The 26060-nt window shown below is 38.8% G+C and overlaps 1 protein-coding gene across 1 annotated transcript in view; it reads left to right on the forward strand.

Moving 5' to 3' along the window:
- The window catches only part of LOC128635702 (solute carrier family 22 member 6-B-like), a 149733-nt gene that overhangs the window by 103692 nt on the left and 19981 nt on the right, over nt 1–26060 (forward strand). Inside the window, exons 4-7 of the mRNA XM_053688828.1 lie at nt 21262–21430; nt 21541–21664; nt 21752–21870; nt 21959–22173. Coding sequence (XP_053544803.1) covers nt 21262–21430; nt 21541–21664; nt 21752–21870; nt 21959–22173 — 627 coding nt within the window. The remainder of the gene's footprint in view (nt 1–21261; nt 21431–21540; nt 21665–21751; nt 21871–21958; nt 22174–26060) is intronic.

Below are 26060 nucleotides of genomic sequence, written 5' to 3' on the forward strand. Positions count from 1 at the left end.
GTGAAGGAGCGTATCCTTGCCCGGTATGGACTCACACCGGAGGCTCACCAGCTAAGATTCCGGGGGCTACAAAGACAAGAGGAGCAGCCATATACCGAGTTTGCCCACCGCTTAGCTCGGTCCTTGAACTCCTGGGTTACTGGGTGCCACATCACCACCCTAGATGGAGCTGTTCAACTCCTCCTCCTGGAGCAGTTCTACAACCGCTCTCCAGCAGAGATAAGGGACTGGGTAAATGACAAGGGACCCAGAACAGCTGACCAACCCGTCGCCCTGGCCGATCAGTATGTGGATGCCCGGCACCAGGCGGCCACAGACCTCTGGCCAGCAACCCACTCTGCTCCAGCCCCAGCGCAACCACCAACAGTTTTTAGGCAGCCCCAGACCCGACCGCCCCCTGAGTACCCGGCTGGAGGCAGCAATTCCAGGGGGTGTAATGGGTGTGGACACCCCGGCCATGTGGTACAGAACTGCCCAACAAAACAAAGAAACCCCCAGCCCAGCCACCAAGGAACCCTGCACCAACTCTGTGGGGGACTCCTCAATCCCGCACCTACCAGGCCGCTGCCCATTGTGCGCATACAGCGAGCTCCGACCCCTATGCTGAGTGGACAGGTGAAGAAGTGGGTGTCTTGCACCACGTCAGCTCAGTGGGCCAAGACAACCGACACCAACATCGGCAAGATGTCTGGGTCAACGGGCAGGCGGCTCAAGGAATGAGAGATACAGGGGCCACCATCTCTTTGATTCAGCCTCACCTTGTTCCCCCCTCTGGCTGCACTGGACAGACCATCGCTGTAGGGGTAGTGGGAGGTGCTGTTATGAGGGTTCCTACCGCCTGGATCCATTTGGACTGGAAAACCGACGCCCGCAATGTAGAAGTGGGGGCTATGCAAAACATCCCTGCCAAGGTCCTGTTGGGAAACAACCTCGTCTCACCTTGTCTCTGCCTTTTTGGGGAATACCTCTCCGGACACCTGCCCTTTGACTTCCTGCCAGCAGGCCAGATGCCAAACCACCTCACCAACTCCGGGGACCCAGGTAAGACCTACTGCCCCGACTAACTGTCCCCACTAAACCAGAACTTGCTGGCACCCCCTCCTGGGCAACCCCTTCCGACTTTGCCAAAGAGACCTTGAGCGACCCGACCCTAGCCCCTTACCGAGACCAAGTAGGTGCTGACGCCCAGGGCCCTGGAGATGAACGGTTCCAGTGGGAGGGCGAGCTCCTGATCTCCAAGAGGAGAAAAGGGCCGGTGCCCAAATGCCAGCTGGTCGTACCGAAGAAGTTTCGGTCCAACCTGCTGAAAATAGGGCTTGACATTCCCTTATCTGGCCACTTAGGAAAGCAAAGGACCCACCACCGCTTGACTCAAACCTTCTTCTGGCCAGGCATTACAGCCGATATTGCAGGGAGTGCAGAATTATTAGGCAAATTAGTATTTTGACCACATCATCCTCTTTATGCATGTTGTCTTACTCCAAGCTGTATAGGCTCGAAAGCCTACTACCAATTAAGCATATTAGGTGATGTGCATCTCTGTAATGAGAAGGGGTGTGGTCTAATGACATCAACACCCTATATCAGGTGTGCATAATTATTAGGCAACTTCCTTTCCTTTGGGAAAATGGGTCAAAAGAAGGACTTGACAGGCTCAGAAAAGTCAAAAATAGTGAGATATCTTGCAGAGGGATGCAGCACTCTTAAAATTGCAAAGCTTCTGAAGCGTGATCATCGAACAATCAAGCGTTTCATTCAAAATAGTCAACAGGGTCGCAAGAAGCGTGTGGAAAAACCAAGGCGCAAAATAACTGCCCATGAACTGAGAAAAGTCAAGCGTGCAGCTGCCAAGATGCCACTTGCCACCAGTTTGGCCATATTTCAGAGCTGCAACATCACTGGAGTGCCCAAAAGCACAAGGTGTGTAATACTCAGAGACATGGCCAAGGTAAGAAAGGCTGAAAGACGACCACCACTGAACAAGACACACAAGCTGAAACGTCAAGACTGGGACAAGAAATATCTCAAGACTGATTTTTCTAAGGTTTTATGGACTGATGAAATGAGAGTGAGTCTTGATGGACCCGTGCCTGGATTGGTAAAGGGCAGAGAGCTCCAGTCCGACTCAGACGCCAGCAAGGTGGAGGTGGAGTACTGGTTTGGGCTGGTATCATCAAAGATGAGCTTGTGGGGCCTTTTCGGGTTGAGGATGGAGTCAAGCTCAACTCCCAGTCCTACTGCCAGTTTCTGGAAGACACCTTCTTCAAGCAGTGGTACAGGAAGGAGTCTGCATCCTTCAAGAAAAACATGATTTTCATGCAGGACAATGCTCCATCACACGCGTCCAAGTACTCCACAGCGTGGCTGGCAAGAAAGGGTATAAAAGAAGAAAATCTAATGGCATGGCCTCCTTGTTCACCTGATCTGAACCCCATTGAGAACCTGTGGTCCATCATCAAATGTGAGATTTACAAGGAGGGAAAACAGTACACCTCTCTGAACAGTGTCTGGGAGGCTGTGGTTGCTGCTGCACGCAATGTTGATGGTGAACAGATCAAAACACTGACAGAATCCATGGATGGCAGGCTTTTGAGTGTCCTTGCAAAGAAAGGTGGCTATATTGGTCACTGATTTGTTTTTGTTTTGTTTTTGAATGTCAGAAATGTATATTTGTGAATGTTGAGATGTTATATTGGTTTCACTGGTAAAAATAAATAATTGAAATGGGTATATATTTGTTTTTTGTTAAGTTGCCTAATAATTATGCACAGTAATAGTCACCTGCACTCACAGATATCCCCCTAAAATAGCTATAACTAAAAACAAACTAAAAACTACTTCCAAAACTATTCAGCTTTGATATTAATGAGTTTTTTGGGTTCATTGAGAACATGGTTGTTGTTCAATAATAAAATTAATCCTCAAAAATACAACTTGCCTAATAATTCTGCACTATAAGTGTTTAAGCAGAGCGCTGGTTAGAGGGAGGATACCACACAACTTACAAAGAGGAAAGACCCTTCTATCTTTCCAAATAGAATGAAGTTAGGAGGGGGTAGTAAGTGCGCTAAAAAGAAGCTAAAGGTATCCTAAAAAAATGATTATCTATAGTATATATATTAAAATTGTAAAAAGTATCTAAGTGCAAAAAGTATCTTATGTAATAAAGTGAATGGATATCTATCCAAGTGTTAGGTGAAAAACCATATAATATTTCTGATCCCTACAATGGGAAACTATAAAAAACTCAAAACTGTCGGACAGAAACAATGTGTATTTGCTGTAGTGCCACAAAATATTGTTAAAAACAAATATACGCTAATAATATATACTATATATCCAAAAGTGAATGCTTGAATAATAATCTAAAAATACTTGAGGCCTTGTTTTGATATAAAAAGATATTTTTATTTTGTAACACCAAAAAATCAGAGTTTAATTTAAAACTTAAAATAAGGGGACGTCTCCCCAAAGATAAAATGTTAAAATCAATATTGAGCAGGTTGATATTCCACAGCAGATATGATATAAGCAAAAATGCTTAGCTGAAAAATGTGTTTGTAATCCACTCTGTTTATACAGGGAAAGTCAGTCTCTTTATATTGCATCAAGTATTTGTGAAATGCCGTTGCCTTGTAAATAGGCTTTGCTTACCAGGCTCGACGCTGAGCGATAAAACAATGGTAAGACTTCTTATAACACGATACAGTCAGTGTACCTTATTAATCTTAGTATTTTAAGGTTCTTTTTACTCACTTCACCTCTCGTGTAAGACCGATGTCGTCTGTTAGGATCCAAATTCCAAACCGAATCAGTGCGCCGCGTGTGTCTTGGCGTCTGACGTCATCGGTATACTTGACAGCTTTCAACGCTGGTTATCGGCTTTCTGGATGTTCAAATCTTTAGATGTTATAGAGATAGTTACCTCTTCTATTGTAGCCAGATATGATTCCCTGCACTTAGTGCTTAATGCACGCAGGAAAAAAAGAAGGTATAAGAGGTTGTTAGATACGTGGATAACCCGGGTTATAATGAAATGCTCTGGAGAAACTTCCGAAATGAAATGTCCTCATTCAAGTGATATTTTGGCAAATAACACAGCCACTCAGATCAACGCGTTTCGCTCACCAGGGAGCTTTTTCAAGATAGAGGTGACTGGTAAGGTGTATCCTTATAAAGGTATCAGATAGTTCTGATTGGAAGTTCCTTGATTGATGTTTTTTAAGGTGGAATTTCAGAGATGCTTCATATCAGTGTTTTCTCTGTATGTGTTCTAACTTGTTAAGGTGGAATATTTTTTCTTTTTCAGCTTAAAAGAGGAATACCTTTCTTCATTCCAGCTTATGTCTTACTATTATACTAATTCAGGTATTTTCTTAAAGGATAATACTTCTTATATTTACTCCTGTGATTTATTAGTGATATTATTAAAATTTGTACTATTCATAAGATTGATAATGATAGTATGGTAATAAAAATATATACAACAGACATTTAAAAATTACAGAAAAAGTTTTTTTGCAATTTTTCTTAGTTAGATGGCCATAGAGTTTAAATCATAACATATGAAGCAGTTTGTCAGTTATGACTAGGAGATCAAACAATAAAATGTAGATGGTCTCTACCCGTATGGAGTTGATCTTATTTCTAATTAATCAAAAAGAAAAGGTGAGAGGTCTAGTTTGGAGTTTAGACCTTTTGGGTATAGAGTATCATATTTATAGATTAACTCAGCCTCTTTTATTAATAGTTTTTTCTCTATATTCCCACCTCTCCAATGTTTATGTACTTTCTGTATACCCCAATACTTTAGATCCTTCGTTTTACCTTTATGGACTGATTTGAAATGTTTGTATAGATGAGTATCATCTCTGCCATTTTTTATGTTCCCAATATGTTCTCTTATCCGATCCCTTACCATTCTTTTTGTTTCCCCAAAATAAAAGAGGTTACAAGAGCACTTTAGAACGTAGATTATATTTTTATTAGTGCATCTTATAGTTTCTTTAATAGTAATGGGTTTCTCTATATTGTTAATTATAATATTACTCAATTTATTGCTATGGCCACATGCCTTACATGAGTAGCATGGAAAGAAACCCATAATATTTTTCCCAGTTAAGTCTTTTTGTTTTAGTATAGTTTTCTTTTTAGTTTTTAGTTCACTAGGTCCCAAAAGTGTTTTGAGGTTTGCTACCTTTTTGAAAACAAATCTAGGGTTATCGGTAATTTTGTCCCCTAAAAGGTCGTCTTCTCTTATCAGGTGCCAGTGCTTTTTTTATTATTCTTTTAATAATATTTTGATCAGCACTATAGTCTGTTATAAAAGGAACCATGATTTTATCATTAGTATCTTTTTGTTTCTCTTTATAGATTAGCAGGGACTCTATCTGTGTTCTTAGCTCTCTCTATGGCTTTGTCTGTGATGTCATTTTTATATCCTCTCACCTTGAATCTTTCCAATAATATTTCAGATTGCTGTTCAAAGTCTATCATCCTGGAGCAGTTCTTTCTTATACCTTGTGCCCATAGCTGTACCCTCTATCTGCAAATAAAATTTATCATTAAAAGAGAAATAATTATTGTCAAGTATGTATTTAATGCTTCATCTTAAAAAGCATTAAATACATACTTGACAATAATTATTTCTCTTTTAATGATAAATTTTATTTGCAGATAGAGGGTACAGCTATGGGCACAAGGTTTGCACCTAGCTATGCCAATCTTTTCATGGGTGCCTGGGAAAATGATTTCTTTGGCACCGGCAGCTATGGTGCAAACCTTGTGCTCTACAAAAGGTATATAGATGACCTTCTAATAGTATGGAAAGGCACTGAAAATGAACTTAAAAATATGTTTGATGAAATGAATAATAACACCTGGGGTTTAAATTTTACATATAGTTATAGTAGAGATTCAGTGGTGTTTCTTGACTTAGAAATAATGAAAGCAGAAAATAAACTTGAAACCAAGACCCATTTTAAAAAGGTCGACTGCAGAATTATATACATGCAAAGAGTTGCCATCTAGATGTATGGAAAAAGAACATCCCGGTAGGACAATTTTTACGTATAAGAAAGAACTGCTCCAGGATGATAGACTTTGAACAGCAATCTGAAATATTATTGGAAATATTCAAGGTGAGAGGATATAAAAATGACATCACAGACAAAGCCATAGAGAGAGCTAAGAACACAGAGAGAGAGTCCCTGCTAATCTATAAAGAGAAACAAAAAGATACTAATGATAAAATCATGGTTCCTTTTATAACAGACTATAGTGCTGATCAAAATATTATTAAAAGAATAATAAAAAAGCACTGGCACCTGATAAGAGAAGACGACCTTTTAGGGGACAAAATTACCGATAACCCCAGATTTGTTTTCAAAAAGGTAGCAAACCTCAAAACACTTTTGGCACCTAGTGAACTAAAAACTAAAAAGAAAACTATACTAAAAGAAAAAGACTTAACTGGGAAAAATATTATGGGTTTCTTTCCATGCTACTCATGTAAGGCATGTGGCCATAGCAATAAATTGAGTAATATTATAATTAACAATATAGAGAAACCCATTACTATTAAAGAAACTATAAGATGCACTAATAAAAATATAATCTACGTTCTAAAGTGCTCTTGTAACCTCTTTTATTTTGGGGAAACAAAAAGAATGGTAAGGGATCGGATAAGAGAACATATTGGGAATATAAAAAATGGCAGAGATGATACTCATCTATACAAACATTTCAAATCAGTCCATAAAGGTAAAACGAAGGATCTAAAGTATTGGGGTATACAGAAAGTACATAAACATTGGAGAGGTGGGAATATAGAGAAAAAACTATTAATAAAAGAGGCTGAGTTAATCTATAAATATGATACTCTATACCCAAAAGGTCTAAACTCCGAACTAGACCTCTCACCTTTTCTTTTTGATTAATTAGAAATAAGATCAACTCCATACGGGTAGAGACCATCTACATTTTATTGTTTGATCTCCTAGTCATAACTGACAAACTGCTTCATATGTTATGATTTAAACTCTATGGCCATCTAACTAAGAAAAATTCCAAAAAAACTTTTTCTGTAATTTTTAAATGTCTGTTGTATATATTTTTATTACCATACTATCATTATCAATCTTATGAATAGTACAAATTTTAATAATATCACTAATAAATCACAGGAGTAAATATAAGAAGTATTATCCTTTAAGAAAATACCTGAATTAGTATAATAGTAAGACATAAGCTGGAATGAAGAAAGGTATTCCTCTTTTAAGCTGAAAAAGAAAAAATATTCCACCTTAACAAGTTAGAACACATACAGAGAAAACACTGATATGAAGCATCTCTGAAATTCCACCTTAAAAAACATCAATCAAGGAACTTCCAATCAGAACTATCTGATACCTTTATAAGGATACACCTTACCAGTCACCTCTATCTTGAAAAAGCTCCCTGGTGAGCGAAACGCGTTGATCTGAGTGGCTGTGTTATTTGCCAAAATATCACTTGAATGAGGACATTTCATTTCTGAAGTTTCTCCAGAGCATTTCATTATAACCCGGGTTATCCACGTATCTAACAACCTCTTATACCTTCTTTTTTTCCTGCGTGCATTAAGCACCAAGTGCAGGGAATCATATCTGGCTACAATAGAAAAGGTAACTATCTCTATAACATCTAAAGATTTGAACATCCAGAAAGCCGATAACCAGCGTTGAAAGCTGTCAAGTATACCGATGACGTCAGACGCCAAGACACACGCGGCGCACTGATTCGGTTTGGAATTTGGATCCTAACAGACGACATCGGTCTTACACGAGAGGTGAAGTGAGTAAAAAGAACCTTAAAATACTAAGATTAATAAGGTACACTGACTGTATCGTGTTATAAGAAGTCTTACCATTGTTTTATCGCTCAGCTTCGAGCCTGGTCAGCAAAGCCTATTTACAAGGCAACGGCATTTCACAAATACTTGATGCAATATAAAGAGACTGACTTTCCCTGTATAAACAGAGTGGATTAAAAATACATTTTTCAGCTAAGCATTTTTGCTTATATCATATCTGCTGTGGAATATCAACCAGCTCAATATTGATTTTAACATTTTATCTTTGGGGAGACGTCCCCTTATTTTTAGTTTAAATTAAACTTTGATTTTTTGGTGTTACAAAATAAAAATATCTTTTTATATCAAAACAAGGCCTCAAGTATTTTTAGATTATTATTCAAGCATTCACTTTTGGATATATAGTATATATTATTAGCGTATATTTGTTTTTAACAATATTTTGTGGCACTATAGCAAATACACATTGTTTCTGTCTGACACTTTAGTTATAAAGTAACTACACTAATCTACTTCATAGTATTATAGATTATTTCCCACCAGTAGATTGTAACACTGTTAATGTCATATATTTTCAGCTATTTCCTTTTAGAATAGAACACAGTTTTGAGTTTTTTATAGTTTCCCAGTGTAGGGATCAGAAATATTATATGGTTTTTCACCTAACACTTGGATAGATATCCATTCACTTTATTACATAAGATACTTTTTGCACTTAGATACTTTTTACAATTTTAATATATATATACTATAGATAATCATTTTTTTAGGATACCTTTAGCTTCTTTTTAGCGCACTTACTACCCCCTCCTAACTTCGTAATAATTCTGCACTCCCTGTAAGGAATACTGTAAATCCTTTGAGGTTTGCCAGAAGGTAGGAAAGACGGGAGATCATACGAAAGCCCCCTCCATCCCCTGCCCATTATTGATGAACCCTTTAGCCAAGTAGCAGTAGACATCGTGGGGCCATTAGCTCGGCCCAGCCCCTCAGGGAAGAAATACATCCTTACGGTGGTAGACTATGCCACCCGATACCCAGAGGCAATCCCCTTGGCCAATATCCAGGCGGAGACCATATCAGATGTGATGCTCTGGATATTCACCAGAGTAGGCTTCCCTTGGGAAGTGGTTTCCGATCAGGGAACACAGTTCACTGCGGAAATCACTCAACAACTGTGGAAGTTGTGCGGGATTAAACCCCTGCACAGCGCCCTTACCATCCCCAGACAAATGGGCTGTGTGAGAGTTTTTTGTTTTTTTTTATAATTTAATATTTTTATTGAGGTATTTAAATCACGCATACAATATGTAAAGAAAAATTACAACATAATACCGCATACATAACATATGCCATAAGTGAATATAATAAGAACAATGTATAGTAAGTACTCTTAACCAGTTAAGTAAACAGTATTGAGACCCATTGCCTGTAGGATGCAAAACCTTCTAGATCATAGTCAGGCCACTCATGGACCCCATAAGCACAAAGGTGAGTATAAGTAGAAGAAGGTAAATTGAAATATGGAGACCTCTCTTGGATCTCAATTGGGATACCTCAGGTTTTTATGGTTTTCTAGGGGGGGGGGTTAATATATGCTGAGCATAGACTTATGTAATAGTAGTCAACAAAAGTCAAACTCAATTAGATAGTCTAGTATAAACATTGATTTGGGAACCATCAGCAGGGCTGTGTAAAACAAAATCAGATGAGCAGTAAATAGGCTTAAATAATGATTGTATATAGTGAATACAGACGCCATGAATTCAATTCCCTGTAACTATTTTTTATAAATACTTAACTCTACCCCATATACACTGGGTAATAGGGTCTTATGTGTATTAGATTTCAGGGCTTCTCTGTGTGGAGTGGTTGTTTTTTGAGAATAGGGCGGGTCAATAGGAAGATTTGCCAGACATATAAGCTATTGTCCTTTGGTAATAGTGTAAATATTGAGTGACAGAGCTATATTAGATGAAGTCTCGCCCACCTCTGAATTTGACGTGAAAACATAGAACTAGGGGGAGTTACATAGGGTGTATATGTCTTCTTTAGAGGGATCAAATTAGCAATTTGGACATCTGAGTAAGATGTTGCTTAAGGCACCTTACAGTAGTAGATTAGACTAATCTAGCAGGAGGCTATAGATAATGATAGTATTTAGTGTGTTATTTTATTAAGTAGTTGTGTATCTCCCTACTAAAATTGCCTATCAAAACTCTAAGATCAAGGTAGGGTGCTGGATGCCTGTAAGTAGCATACACCTAGGTGATTAGTTGCATACGGACATATTCCTTGTAAGGTGGCTAGTAATTCAATAGTGCAAGTTAGAATCAGACACACATTGAGTCCCTTGTCTAGAATAATAAGATATAATACAAATTTCCTGGGTGGGGCTAGCAGTTGCTATACTATACGCAGATACACAAGGTAGAAACATAAAAGCCAGACACATCAAAAACTCTCAATAATCTGCATGTTCACTACATAAAATGGCAGACATTTGTGCAAAGCTCGTGGTTATCTTATGTACATTGATGCCCTTGTCTATAGTAATAGTATACTAAAAAAACTAAAGTCTAGACTCCAGAACAGGTTAACTAGGACATATAAACCCAAAAACAAGTTTTTGAACAGTTAATAAACTCACTATAACCAATAACCAGAAATTTGCTGCACCAAAGAGAGAGGTGGGACAATTAGACTGATCAATCAGCTACAGCTCTGCAGTATGATCAACTTGTATACAACAGTTTACATTTTGTGTATCTTTTGTTTTACCATGAACCAGAGGTTGTCCAAAAGTATAGTCCTGCATCAGCTAAAGGGACTCCTAAAGGTATATACCCCTCAACAGACTCAAGGGCAAGTTCACATGCAGGGCCCTGAAACTTCAGCTCCCTTTAACCTACCCCATTTCGGGTATCTTGTGGAAGACCTAGTTTGTTGTACATTCCTGGGCATGAGGAGTCCAGGCTCCAAGGTCCTATCATTTGTAAAAGTCCCGCTACTGCGTTGTCCTGAGTGTTTTGGGATGCTGAGATCTCTCCATTTTTCCTCTCTCCAGCTCCGAGGGTGATGATGGGTGATTTATTATGAGGAAGCAGGCTCACGATTATATGCTGTCCTGATGCCGCATGGCCCAGAGTCTCTTGGGCACTCAGGGGATCCTTGTCAATCTCACCTCCGGTTCCGGACCCGGCTGTGGACGGACAATTAGGCGGTAGCAGCTCACATTTGCCAGTCGGTGTGAGTAAAAAGCGGCTCCGAGTCTGGTCCTCAGCTTCTTCCTTATGTGGCACATTGTCAGATCGGGCTTTAGTGATTAATAAATCCTGCCGCTGGACGCCTTTATTTCCACCGGTGCTAGAGATTTCCACCTTCCTCAGCTCAGGTGTTGTAGTACTCTCTCTGTATGCGCTCGGAGAGACCTCTGTTGCAGCCGGGCCCAAGAAGAGTCTTCGTAGCTCAGCCTCCAGGCTCCGGTAGTGTTCCTCTATGAGCTGCGTCACAGTCCTTTCCCATTTGTCTAGGGCTTCCATTTTTTCCTCCCCTCCGTTGTTATAGGTTCTCTGCCGACTAGCCCGTTACTTATATAGGGTTACAAGTATATAGATGGTTCCCTTTGTTAAGGAAATTAAACAGTCGAACACTGACTGCTATACCCCAGCACACTGGGGGGGGGGGGGGTGTCGAAGTCCTATAGAAAGGCCGCCGCCTGGAAATTCAACGGGCCAGATCTGGGTCCCAAAGATCATATATTCTGCAAAGTCAGTCTAGGTCAGCCCTGCTGACGTTCAGCTAGTCAAAGATGATGAGAGTGAATGTAGATTTTGCAGATGAGCTGCATTAATCGGCGGATTGTGCAGATCCCTTTAGGAGCAACAGATATTGCGACCTTTCATGGCCGCTGCCTAGCCACTCCCCCGGCTGTGTGAGAGGTTTATCGGGACCCTAAAGCAACTGCTTCAGACGTACTCGGCCACTCACAGGGACTGGGTAAAATTCCTTCTGCATATCCTCTTTGCATATCGAGAGGTGTCTCAGGAATCCACAGGTTTTTCTCCCTTTGAACTACTGTATGGTCAAAAGGTTAGGGGCCCGCTAGATTTGGTATGAGCCCACTGGGAGGGAGCCACAGGGGGAGAAGAGCACTCTGTCATGGGGTACGTACTCCAGCTCAGGGACCGGCTGCAGGACCTGGCAGCCCAGGTCCGTGAGAACCTTCAGGCCTCTCAGCACAAACAGAAGCAATGGTACAATCGCAATGCCCATACCCAAACCCTGATAGTGGGACAGAAGGTTCTTCGCCCTGAAGCCTGTCAAAACAGACAAGCTACAGGCCTCTTGGCAAGGACCCTACTGGGTTGTGGAACAACTGAACAACACCACATACCTGGTAGTGAAGTGTTTAGATGAAAGGATTCGTTGGACCATTCATGTGAACATGTTGAAGGCATACTTAGAAAGACCCAGAGATGTGGCCGCTATCTGTGCTCTGGCAGTGGAAGAAAGGCAGGTCCAGCGACTCCTAGAACAGAGAAGTGACATGTTCTCTACTGTCCCTGGGTTTACCACCACAGCCATCCACTGGGTGGAGACCCCAGGACAGACCCCCCTGCAACAGGCTGCCTACAGGGTCCCAGAGGCCGTCAGGGAAAGTATGCACCCGGAGCTCTGGGGAATGTTGGACCTCGGTGTCATTAAACCGTCCAAAAGTCCCTGGGCCTCCCCGGTAGTGTTAGTACCCAAGAAGAATGGAACTACCCGGTTTTGCGTTGACTACCGTAGACTCAATGACAGAACCACCACTGATGCCTATCCCATGCCCCGAGTAGATGATCTGTTAGATCGAATCGCCCGGGGCCACTTCCTGACCACCCTCGACCTATGCAAGGGTTATTGGCAAATTCCCCTAGACGCTGAGTCCAACCCCAACTCTGCCTTCATCACTCCCTTCATCTTATACCAGTTTAAGGTCATGCCGTTTGGAATGAAGATAGAACACCCCAGCCACTTTCCAAAGAATTAATGATGTATATTTGTATATGTATATTTTGGACTTATATTTTGGACTATTATTTGTTATATTTTTTGCATTTTTTTTGGATATTTTTTAACATTCTGCGATTGTCTCATTATTTGCACTTGCACCTGCACTTGCCAGTCTACATCGTTACATTCTATCATATTACCAAATTGTAATTTTTATGCAAATTTGTTTTTAATAATTGTCATTGTATTCATTTTATGCTACTTTGTTTATATATGCGTGGATCCACTGCAGTGTATAACATGTTTTAACCACATTGTAATTATTGGGTATTAAATATATTTATTTATTTTAATCAACCTTAGCCTCCGTTTGTCTGGCGCCTGGGTATATTCTCATTTTTCCACTTTCCAAAGAATGGTAGACAGCCTGTTAGATGGCCTCCAGGACTATGCCTGTGCATACCTGGATGACATCGCTATCTATAGCGAGACCTGGGAGGACCATCTGGTCCACCTAGGCGTCGTCTTAGATCGTCTTTGAGCCGCCGGACTAACCTTGAAGCCAGATAAGTGTACCATTGGGTGCTCGGAGGTTCAATACTTGGGCCACCGAGTCGGCTGCGGTAAGCAGCGACCCGAACCAGCCAAAGTCGAAGCAGTGGCTATCTGGCCCACCCCCAATACCAAAATCCTAGTCCTTGCCTTTCTGGGTACTGCAGGCTACTACCGGAGGTTTGTCCCCAATTACAGCACCCTCGCCAAACCCCTGACTGACCTGACCCGTAAACGACTTCCCCGACATGTCCTGTGGTCCCCGAAGTGTGAACAAGCCTTCCAGAGTCTTAAGTCTGCCTTAATCTCTGCTCCAGTACTGGCCGCTCCTAACCCAGCCAAATGCTTTTCTGTCCACACAGATGCCTCCATATTCGTGTTGGGGGCCATACTAAGTCAGGCAGACGAGGAAGGAAAGGACCTCCTCATTGCCTACCTCAGTCGAAAACTGCTACCCCGGGAAGTAGGCTACGCGGCAGTCAAGAAAGAGTGTCTGGCACTGGTATGGGCTTTGAAGAAGTTGCAGCCCTACCTATATGGAAGACCCTTCACCATCCTCACTAACCATAATCCCCTTGTATGGCTCAACCGAGTTTCCGGGGACAACGGGAGACTGTTGAGGTGGAGCCTAGCCCTGCAGCCATTTAACTTTGACATTCAGTACCGACCGGGAAAAAGCAATGGGAATGCTGACGGACTTTCCCAGTGGACTGAAGTGTCGTAAATTCCTCGGACATCCCCAGGCTGACCCCTATGTAGTCTTGAGAAAGGCCTTGATATAGGCCGAAACGCGTAGACACAGACATACTGGTAAGCTTATTCCCTATTTTCTGCAAAGTGTAAAAACTTTATTGCACCATTGTTTGTTTGTTTTTATTTACAGGTAGGAACTCTCTCTATGGTTCACCTGTAATTTTTCTACTGACACAAGTCTTTTTCCTGCGATTTTCCCACTGATACAAGTTTTTACTATCACCTGCTTTTATTTGGATACACGTTTTACATTGTATGCCCTTTCCAACTTCGTTTTTATCACGATTTTATCCACAGATTTTTGTCACTATATTTGTTGAACACTTTTTTGCGGACTTTGGATACCCACTACTATTTGGATTCATTTCATAGGTTGAGGATTTGTCTTTCATCGTGGACATTTTTGTTTTCAATTTTGGAATTATAAGACTCACTAGACTCATTTTTTGATCACTTTTTCGATAATTTTTTTGAACATTGTTCACAAACTTTTTTCTATCGTTTAACTAGGTTTATATTACTACCACTTGTTTTAACATTTGTTTTTAATACTTGTTGATACATTGTGTATCTCCACTCATATTGCTCATCACTGCAAGATTGTTTGTTTAGGTCTGTGTATATTTCTGTCAGACTCATCTTTTGTTTTTAAACCCTACTATACGTATCATGGATCCATGTTACTTTTATATGTAATATTTATTCTTTGTTGTATTCAATTTTAGACTGCGGTCACTATTTTCATACATATTTTATTCTTTATTTGAATTGCATTCTTGCACTTTGCAGCACATATCCTATTTAGCTTTAAGCGCTCCCTTCTTTATCTTAAAAACTCTGTTTCTCTCAGTCCGCTAGGGGATTTATTTGGAGGAGAGCATTAGGATTCTATAGCGCTTAGTTTACCTTACTCTACTATCCGTATGTGGATCTAGCTGGGTCTGCCAAAATGGAGGGGGGGAGATGTCACGGATACCAGGCTGCAAGGGTTAAACCCCTACCCCCTATAACCTCACCCCTGTTGTTATCTAGTCTAGGTGTGAAGTATCTTTCTGTTATTGTGTGAGTCATCCATTGTCCTTTTGTAAGTCAGGCTGTGATTAGAATCTTGTTTAACTAACCATTGTCTGATGTTTGTCTCATTGTATAATATTTGTTACTATTTGTGTAGTAACTACCCCCATTTGTTGGAAATATATAAAAGCTGTGTTTTCTGTGCAATAAAGCAGTTCTTTTTTCACCTGAATGCTAGTCTGTCTAGTCATTTAGGTGGGCTCCTGCTAGAATCACTTTCCTGGGCTACATAGCAGTTTGTTCCAGACAACGGAAGGACCCGTTTGGCGGAGCTACCCAGCCAGGGTAGCCGGGGATCCGTCACACACATATATATATATATATTGATTCAAAGAGAGCACTCTCACTTCCAAAATTTTAAATGCCAGGGTGCAAGCAGATGCGTATATAAATGGAAGAAAGCACTCTCTGGTCTATTTGGTGAGTATTTAATAAATCAAGCGTGACGTTTCGGGGACACACTCCCCTTCCTCAGACAAACAAAAACTGCATTCAACTGAAAATTTAAACAAAATAAGCCCCTCCCCCAGTGAAAAAATTGCGCCAAAAACAGTTGTCATGGTGATCCTCAATAAACAAGTACTCATTAACTTGAGCCTAGTGCACAGTGTATCATACTCAATAACAAAAGAGCTCTATATAAGCATAAAAATACCCAACATATTACAGAGAGCATTTCATGTGAGAAATTACATGTGACAAATACATTCATTCTCATAATGTGCTGTGTTATAATGGCATCACACAATAATAGCGTCTCAAAATAGTGATACATATACATCCCCATATATATATCCCACACGTGTCCCCTAGCACCCTGGTTGAGGTGAACTGTGTACATAATGTAATTAGTGCAGTGTCTAGTGATTAATAGTGTTTGTGTTTAACAGCCTAGATGGACACCAGATAACATAAAACATGAGGATCACCATGACAACTGTTTTTGGCGCAATTTTTTCACTGGGGGAGGGGCTTATTTTGTTTAAATTTTCAGTTGAATGCAGTTTTTGTTTGTCTGAGGAAGGGGAGTGTGTCCCCGAAACGTCACGCTTGATTTATTAAATATTCACCAAAAAGACCAGAGAGTGTTTGGCTAAGTCTTGTCCCATTTAAAAAATACGTAGCCTGCTTATTTTTACTTCCAAAATGTAGAACCTTGCATTTTTCCGTATTAAATCTCATTTTCCATTCACTTGCCCATAGTTCTAATTTTAGCAAATCCCTTTGTAAAGAGAGTTTGTCCTGCTCTGACCTAATGACCTTACTTAACTTAGTATCATCTGCAAAAATAGAGATGTCGCTATTTAATCCTTGCTCCAAGTCATTTATAAAAATATTAAAAAGAATAGGGCCCAGTACTGATCCCTGGGGGACGCCACTGATTACCTTTGTCCAATCTGAGTATGATCCATTTACTACTACTCGTTGCTCCCTATCTTTTATCCAGTTATTTATCCATGAGCTAACATTTTCAGCTATTCCCAGTCCCTTAATTTTGTGCATTAATCTCTCATGTGGCACTGTATCAAACGCCTTTGCAAAATCTAAGTATATCACATCAACTGATTCCCCTTTATCTATATTATTACTTACATCCTCGTAGAATCTAATTAGATTAGTTTGACATGATCTATTTATCCTAAAACCATGCTGATTAGAACTCATAATCTTGTTTAAACGAATATGCTCATCAATATAATCCCTTATAATCCCTTCAAATATCTTCCCCACTATTGATGTCAGACTAACTGGTCTATAGCTTCCTGGATCATCCCTGCTTCCCTTTTTGAAGAGTGGCACCACATCAGCTTTACGCCAATCCTGGGGTACCATGCCTGAGGATAATGAGTCTTGAAAAATTAAGAGTAGAGGTTTGTCTATAACAGTGCTAAGTTCCCTTAACACCCTTGGGTGTATTCCATCTGGGCCTGTAGTTTTATTTACCTTAATATTTTCCAGTTTTTTCCTGATATCCTCTAAACATAACCCAGTTAATGGTATGGCCTGGCATGTTCTATTCTGTTCCAAAGTATCATTCAATGGTTCCTCTCTTGTGTATAATGAAGAAAAAAACTGGTTTAGTACCTCAGCCTTCTCCCTGTCATTATTTATCATGCTACCCTCCACGCATTTTAATGAACCTATATTATCCTTCTTAGATTTTTTGCTATTTATGTACTTAAAGAACCTTTTAGGGTTAGACTTAGAATCCTTGGCAATTAATTTTTCATTTTCAATTTTGGCTAATTTGTTTGCTTTTTTGCATGCATTGTCACATTTCTTATAAATATTGTATGCTGAGTCTTTTAATAATTTAAAAGCCCTACATTTTTTCCTAATTTCTCTTAACACATTTTTATTTAGCGTAACGGCTTTGTTTTTTTATTTTTATTTTTATAACCATATGGTATGTGTTGATATGTATATTTATTTAACAAATTTTTAAATATTATCCTTTTATCCTCTGTATTTTTATTAGAAAATACATTGTCCCACCTTTAGAATGCAGTTGTTTCACCCACTCTATTGTAGAACTCTATAGAAAACCAAACTAACGCTGTATAGCTAGAAGCACTTTTTAATAAAGAATACTGAACACAAACTGGATATTTGGATAAGAAACATCCAAACTGTATGTGCAGCAGAGCTGACAGTGTTCTCTACAGGTTGCTGTATAAGTGCTTAAAAATGTGCTGCTATATAGTGTTTAAAAACATACATGCCCCTGAGCCTACCTCAGTATGCTTTCACGGAAAGAAGCAACTATTCAACAAAAGATACAAAAGAAAAAAAGTAAATTTGATAGAAGTAAAAAGAAATGTTACTCTCTGAATCATGAAAGTTTGAATTTGCCCTACATGTCTATAATTGTTATCTTCATTAATGTTTGTAGAGATACATTCTGAAATATTTGTCACATAAACAGTAGCAAAAAGGTTAATATTTAGCACTAATCATATGAGGAGTTAGACCATTTTAAGGATTGCATGTAATAATAGTGACTTCATGTAATAATAGTGACTTCATGTAATAATGGTGACTTCATGTAATAATAGTGACTTCATGTAATAATGGTGACCATGTAATAATAGTGACTTCATGTAATAATAGTGACATCATGTAATAATGTTGACCATGTAATAATGGTGACTTCATGTAATAATGGTGACCATGTAATAATAGTGACTTCATGTAATAATAGTGACTTCATGTAATAATAGTGACTTCATGTAATAATGGTGACTTCATGTAATAATAGTGACTTCATGTAATAATGGTGACTTCATGTAATAATAGTGACTTCATGTAATAATAGTGACTTCATGTAATACTAGTGACTTCATGTAATAATGGTGACTTCATGTAATAATAGTGACTTCATGTAATAATAGTGACTTCATGTAATAATGGTGACCATGTAATAATGGTGACTTCATGTAATAATAGTGACTTCATGTAATAATGGTGACCATGTAATAATAGTGACTTCATGTAATAATAGTGACTTCATGTAATAATGGTGACTTCATGTAATAATAGTGACTTCATGTAATAATGGTGACTTCATGTAATAATAGTGACTTCATGTAATAATGGTGACTTCATGTAATAATAGTGACTTCATGTAATAATGGTGACTTCATGTAATAATAGTGACTTCATGTAATAATGGTGACCATGTAATAATAGTGACTTCATGTAATAATAGTGACTTCATGTAATAATGGTGACCATGTAATAATAGTGACTTCATGTAATAATGGTGACCATGTAATAATAGTGACTTCATGTAATAATAGTGACTTCATGTAATAATGGTGACCATGTAACAATAGTGACTTAATGTAATAATAGTGACTTCATGTAATAATGGTGACTTCATGTAATAATAGTGACTTCATGTAATAATGGTGACTTCATGTAATAATAGTGACTTCATGTAATAATGGTGACCATGTAATAATAGTGACTTCATGTAATAATAGTGACTTCATGTAATAATGGTGACCATGTAATAATAGTGACTTCATGTAATAATGGTGACCATGTAATAATAGTGACTTCATGTAATAATAGTGACTTCATGTAATAATGGTGACCATGTAATAATAGTGACTTAATGTAATAATAGTGACTTCATGTAATAATGGTGACTTCATGTAATAATAGTGACTTCATGTAATAATAGTGACTTCATGTAATAATGGTGACTTCATGTAATAGTGGCTTCATGTAATACTAGTGACTTCATGTAATAATAGTGACTTCATGTAATAATGGTGACTTCATGTAATAATAGTGACTTCATGTAATAATAGTGCCTTCATGTAATAATGGTGACCATGTAATAATAGTGACTTCATGTAATAATGGTGACTTTATGTAATAATAGTGACTTCATGTAATAATAGTGACTTCATGTAATAATGGTGACTTCATGTAATAATAGTGACTTCATGTAATACTAGTGACTTCATGTAATAATAGTGACTTCATGTAATAATGGTGACTTCATGTAATAATAGTGACTTCATGTAATAATGGTGACTTCATGTAATAATAGTGACTTCATGTAATAATAGTGAGTTCATGTAATAATGGTGACCATGTAATAATAGTGACTTCATGTAATAATAGTGACTTCATGTAATAATGGTGACCATGTAATAATAGTGACTTCATGTAATAATAGTGACTTCATGTAATAATGGTGACTTCATGTAAAAATAGTGACTTCATGTAATATTAGTGACTTCATGTAATAATAGTGACTTCATGTAATACTAGTGACTTCATGTAATAATAGTGACTTCATGTAATAATAGTGACTTCATGTAATACTAGTGACTTCATGTAATAATAGTGACTTCATGTAATAATGGTGACTTCATGTAATAATAGTGACTTCATGTAATAATAGTGACTTCATGTAATACTAGTGACTTCATGTAATAATGGTGACTTCATGTAATAATAGTGACTTCATGTAATAATGGTGACTTCATGTAATAATAGTGACTTCATGTAATACTAGTGACTTCATGTAATAATAGTGACTTCATGTAATAATGGTGACTTCATGTAATAATAGTGACTTCATGTAATAATGGTGACTTCATGTAATAATAGTGACTTCATGTAATAATGGTGACTTCATGTAATAGTGACTTCATGTAATAATGGTGACTTCATGTAATAATAGTGACTTCATGTAATAGTGACTTCATGTAATAATAGTGACTTCATGTAATAATAGTGACTTCATGTAATAATGTGTGACTTCATGTAATAATAGTGACTGCATGTAATAATAGTGACTTCATGTAATAATAGTGACTTCATGTAATAATGGTGACTTCATGTAATAATAGTGACTTCATGTAATAATAGTGACTTCATGTAATACTAGTGACTTCATGTAATAATGGTGACTTCATGTAATAATAGTGACTTCATGTAATAATAGTGACTTCATGTAATAATGGTGACCATGTAATAATAGTGACTTCATGTAATAATGGTGACCATGTAATAATAGTGACTTCATGTAATAATGGTGACTTCATGTAATAATAGTGACTTCATGTAATACTAGTGACTTCATGTAATAATAGTGACTTCATGTAATAATAGTGACTTCATGTAATAATGGTGACCATGTAATACTAGTGACTTCATGTAATAATGGTGACTTCATGTAATAATAGTGACTTCATGTAATACTAGTGACTTCATGTAATAATGGTGACTTCATGTAATAATAGTGACTTCATGTAATAATGGTGACCATGTAATACTAGTGACTTCATGTAATAATAGTGACTTCATGTAATAATGGTGACCATGTAATACTAGTGACTTCATGTAATAATGGTGACTTCATGTAATAATAGTGACTTCATGTAATAATAGTGACTTCATGTAATAATGGTGACTTCATGTAATAATAGTGACTTCATGTAATAATAGTGACTTCATGTAATAATGGTGACTTCATGTAATAATAGTGACTTCATGTAATAATGTGTCTATAGTTGTAGAATGGATCCCAACACGGAATCGCGCCTTCACCAGCACAATGACTGGCTACTGTTACACTGTTGGGCAACTGGTCCTTGTGGGCTTGGCTTTCCTAATCCGTGATTGGTACTGGTTGCAGCTGGCGGCATCTGTTCCTTTCTTTTTCTACTTTTTATATTCTTGGTATGTTCGATTTCTTAGAGTCGATTCAAATCATCATTATTTCACACACTGCACCTCAAAATAAAATGAGGTTTTATCCATGCTTAAGACAACCCAGTCCTTGGTTTCAGGTGGATCCCCGAGTCCGGCCGATGGCTTGTTCTCTCCGGGAAAACCGACCAGGCTGTTAAGGAACTGAAAAAAGTTGCTAGGATCAACAACAAGAAAGAGGAGGGTGACAGATTAACCGCTGAGGTGAACTTTACCACATCTTTTACTTCATTTAAATGCGTTCATTAAAGAATAGGTTGACTAATCGCCCCTATTTTCTTTTCTCGGTAGATTGTCAAGTATAATATGCAGAGGGAAATCAAAGCTGCTAGAAAGACTACGTACACAGTCTTCGACCTCATTAAAACCCCCACGATTAGAGGTATATCATTTTGTATATCAATGACATGGTAGGTTATAGAATATTGCATGTGTTACTCTATCATGTTATCAGATAAACAATGTCCCAACATTATGGTTCTTGCCCCCTTCTTGCAGGTTCTCAACCAGTTTTGGTTATTATGGACTTGCCATGGACCTGCAGAAATTTGGAGTGAGCATCTTCCTAATGCAGGTTATTTTTGGGATAGTTGACATACCAGCCAAATTTGTCTCCTACTTTGTCATGACTTATTTAGGACGTCGCGTCCTCCAAGCTGCAACGTTAATACTGGCTGGGGCTGCAATTCTGGCAAACATATTTGTGCCTAGCGGTAAGGAGATTTCTAATATCTATAGAGATAGCGAAGTAATGAAAGACAATATTATTCACAGCATCTAGAATCTAGATTATATTGTAAATGTTTATGGCTATTTTGTTTTTTAAAGTTTATTTTTCTTAAGGGGGTATTAAATTGGGAATAACTTTTTATTTTGGATAATTTTGTTTGTTATTTTCTGTAATCTTAGCTTTTTTTTTTTTTTTTGTAATTTAGGTTCTTATTTTTTGTATTTTTTTAAGGTAGTATCTTTTTAATTTAAGCATATTTTAATTGGGGTTAAGTTACAGGGTGTTAGGGCGCTTATTTATTAGGTTAATACTTTGCAATGTGTGGGGTTGGCAGTTTAGGGGTTAATAGTTTTAAAACATACTTAGGGGCATATTTATTAAGCTCCGTATGGCGCTGGATGCCCCGTGTTTCTGGCTCGCCTTCAGGCTCACTGGAAACACAAGATATGAAGCAACGGTCTAAAGACCGCTGTTCCATAACCTGTCCGCCTGCTCTGAGGCGGCAGACAGACATTGCCAGAAATCAATCCGATAGAATACGATCGGGTTAATAGACCCACTCTGCTAGCGGCAAATCTGCAGGGGGCGGCATTGCACCAACAGTTCACAAGAACTGCTGGTGCAATATTAAATGCAGAGAGCGTATGCTGTCAGCATTTATCGATGTGCAGCGGAAATTATCTGCAATATCGGATCATGTCCGCTGGCACAATGATAATTCGGCCCCTTTGTGTTGTGGGGGGTTAGGGGTTAATAGTGTAATTAGATACTTTGCGTTGTGGGGGTTGGCGGATTAGACATTAAGTTATTTAGGTGTTTGCGTTGCTGGCCATGACAATTTAGGGGTTAATGTGTTTATTAGGTAGTTAGCGATGTGGAGGAATGGCGGATAAGAGGTTAATAAGCTTTTTTTTTTTAGACATTGCGATGTGGGGGGAGGGCGGATTAGAGTATAATATCGCCTAGATTACGAGTCTTGCGTTAGCCTTAAAAAGCGGCGTTAAGAGGTCCCAACGCTGCTTTTTAATGCCCGCTGGTATTACGAGTCATGCAGGTACAGGTGTACCGCTCACTTTTTTTCCGCGACTCGAACATACCGCAAATCCACTTACATAAATTGCGTATCCTATCTTTTCAATGGGATTTTCCTAACGCCGGTATTACGAGTCTTGGAAAAAGTGAGCGGTAGCCCCTCTCCTGTCAAGACTCCTACCGCATTTAAAAGTCAGTAGTTAAGAGTTTTATTGGCTAACGCCGTAACATAAAGCTCTTAACTAAAGTGCTAAAAAGTACACTATCACCCATAAACTACCTATTAACCCCTAACCCTAGCCCCCCCCCCCCCCCCACATGGCAAAAACACAAATAAAAATGTTAACCCCTAATCTGCCGACTGGACATCCCGCCACTTTAATAAATATATTAACCCCTAAACCGTCGCACTCCTGCCTCGCAAACACTAATTACATTTTATTAATCCCTAATCTGCCATCACTAACATCGCCAACACTATACTAAGGCCTAGATTTAGAGTTTGGCATTAGCCGTGAAAACCAGCGTTAGAGGCTCCTAACGCTGATTTTAGGCTACCTCCGGTATTTGGAGTCACTCAAAAAAGGGTCTAACGCTCACTTTTCAGCCGCGACTTTTCCATACCGCAGATCCCCTTACGTAAATTGCGTATCCTATCTTTTCAATGGGATTTTTCTAACTCCGGTATTTAGAGTCGTGTCTGAAGTGAGCGTTAGAAATCTAAGGACAAAACTCCAGCCGCAGGAAAAAAGTCAGTAGTTAAGAGCTTTCTGGGCTAACGCCGGTTTATAAAGCTCTTAACTACTGTACTCTAAAGTACACTAACACCCATAAACTACCTATGTACCCCTAAACCGAGGTCCCCCCACATCGCCGCAACTCGATTAAATTTGTTTAACCCCTAATCTGCCGACCGCCAACTACGTTATCCTTATGTACCCCTAATCTGCTGCCCCTAACACCGCCGACCCCTATATTATATTTATTAACCCCTAATCTGCCCCCACAACGTCGCCGCCAGCTACCTACAATAATTAACCCCTAATCTGACGACCGCAAAGAGCCGCCAGCTACATTATAACTATGTACCCCTGATCTGCTGCCCCTAACACCGCCGACCCCTATATTATATTTATTAACCCCTAATCTGCCCCCCTCAACGTCGCCTCCACCTGCCTACACTTATTAACCCCTAATCTGCCGAGCAGACCGCACCGCTACTATAATAAAGTTATTAACCCCTAATCCGCCTCACTAACCCTATAATAAATAGTATTAACCCCTAATCTGTCCTCCCTAACATCGCCGACACCTAACTTCAATTATTAACCCCTAATCTGCCGACTGGAGCTCACCGCTATTCTAATAAATGTATTAACCCCTAAAGCTAAGTCTAACCCTAACACCCCCCTAAATTAAATATAATTTTAATCTAACGAAATTAATTAACTCTTATTAAATAAATTATTCCTATTTAAAGCTAAATACTTACCTGTAAAATAAATCCTAATATAGCTACAATATAAATTATAATTACATTGTAGCTATTTTAGGATTAATATTTATTTTACAGGTAACTTTGTAATTATTTTAACCAGGTACAATAGCTATTAAATAGTTAATAACTATTTAATAGTTACCTAGTTAAAATAATAACAAAATTACCTGTAAAATAAATCCTAACCTAAGTTACAATTAAACCTAACACTACACTATCAATAAATAAATAAAATACAATTCCTACAAATAACTACAATGAAATAAACTAACTAAAGTACAAAAAATAAAAAAGAACTAAGTTACAAAAAATAAAAAAATATTTACAAACATAAGAAAAATATTGCAACAATTTTAAACTAATTACACCTACTCTAAGCCCCCTAATAAAATAACAAAGAACCCCAAAATAAAAAATGCCCTACCCTATTCTAAATTACTAAAGTTCAAAGCTCTTTTACCTTACCAGCCCTGAACAGGGCCCTTTGCGGGGCATGCCCCAAGAAGTTCAGTTCTTTTGCCTGTAAAAAAAAACATACAATACCCCCCCCCAACATTACAACCCACCACCCACATACCCCTAATCTAACCCAAACCCCCCTTAAATAAACCTAACACTAAGCCCCTGAAGATCATCCTACCTTGTCTTCACCTCACCGGGTATCACACCGATCCGTCCTGGCTCCGATATCTTCATCCAACCCAAGCGGGGGCTAGACATCCACTGAAGAGGTCCAGAAGAGGCTCCAAAGTCTTCATCCTATCCGGGAAGAAGAGTAGATCCGGACCGGCAACCATCATCTTCCAAGCGGCATCTTCTATCTTCATCCGATGAGGACCGGCTCCATCCTGAAGACCTCCACCGCGGACCCATCTTCATCCGGCGACGTCCAACTGAAGAATGACGGTTCCTTTAAGGGACGTCATCCAAGATGGCGTCCCTCGAATTCCAATTGGCTGATAGGATTCTATCAGCCAATCGGAATTAAGGTAGGAATATTCTGATTGGCTGATGGAATCAGCCAATCAGAATCAAGATCAATCCGATTGGCTGATCCAATCAGCCAATCAGATTGAGCTCGCATTCTATTGGCTGATCGGAACAGGCAATAGAATGCGATCTCAATCTGATTGGCTGATTGGATCAGCCAATCGGATTGAACTTGATTCTGATTGGCTGATTCCATCAGCCAATCAGAATATTCCTACCTTAATTCCGATTGGCTGATAGAATCCTATCAGCCAATCGGAATTCGAGGGACGCCATCTTGGATGACGTCCCTTAAAGGAACCGTCATTCTTCAGTTGGACATCGCCGGAAGAAGATGGGTCCGCGGTGGA

This window comes from Bombina bombina, chromosome 7 (genome assembly GCF_027579735.1).
Source record: "Bombina bombina isolate aBomBom1 chromosome 7, aBomBom1.pri, whole genome shotgun sequence".
NCBI classification, from domain to species: domain Eukaryota; kingdom Metazoa; phylum Chordata; class Amphibia; order Anura; family Bombinatoridae; genus Bombina; species Bombina bombina.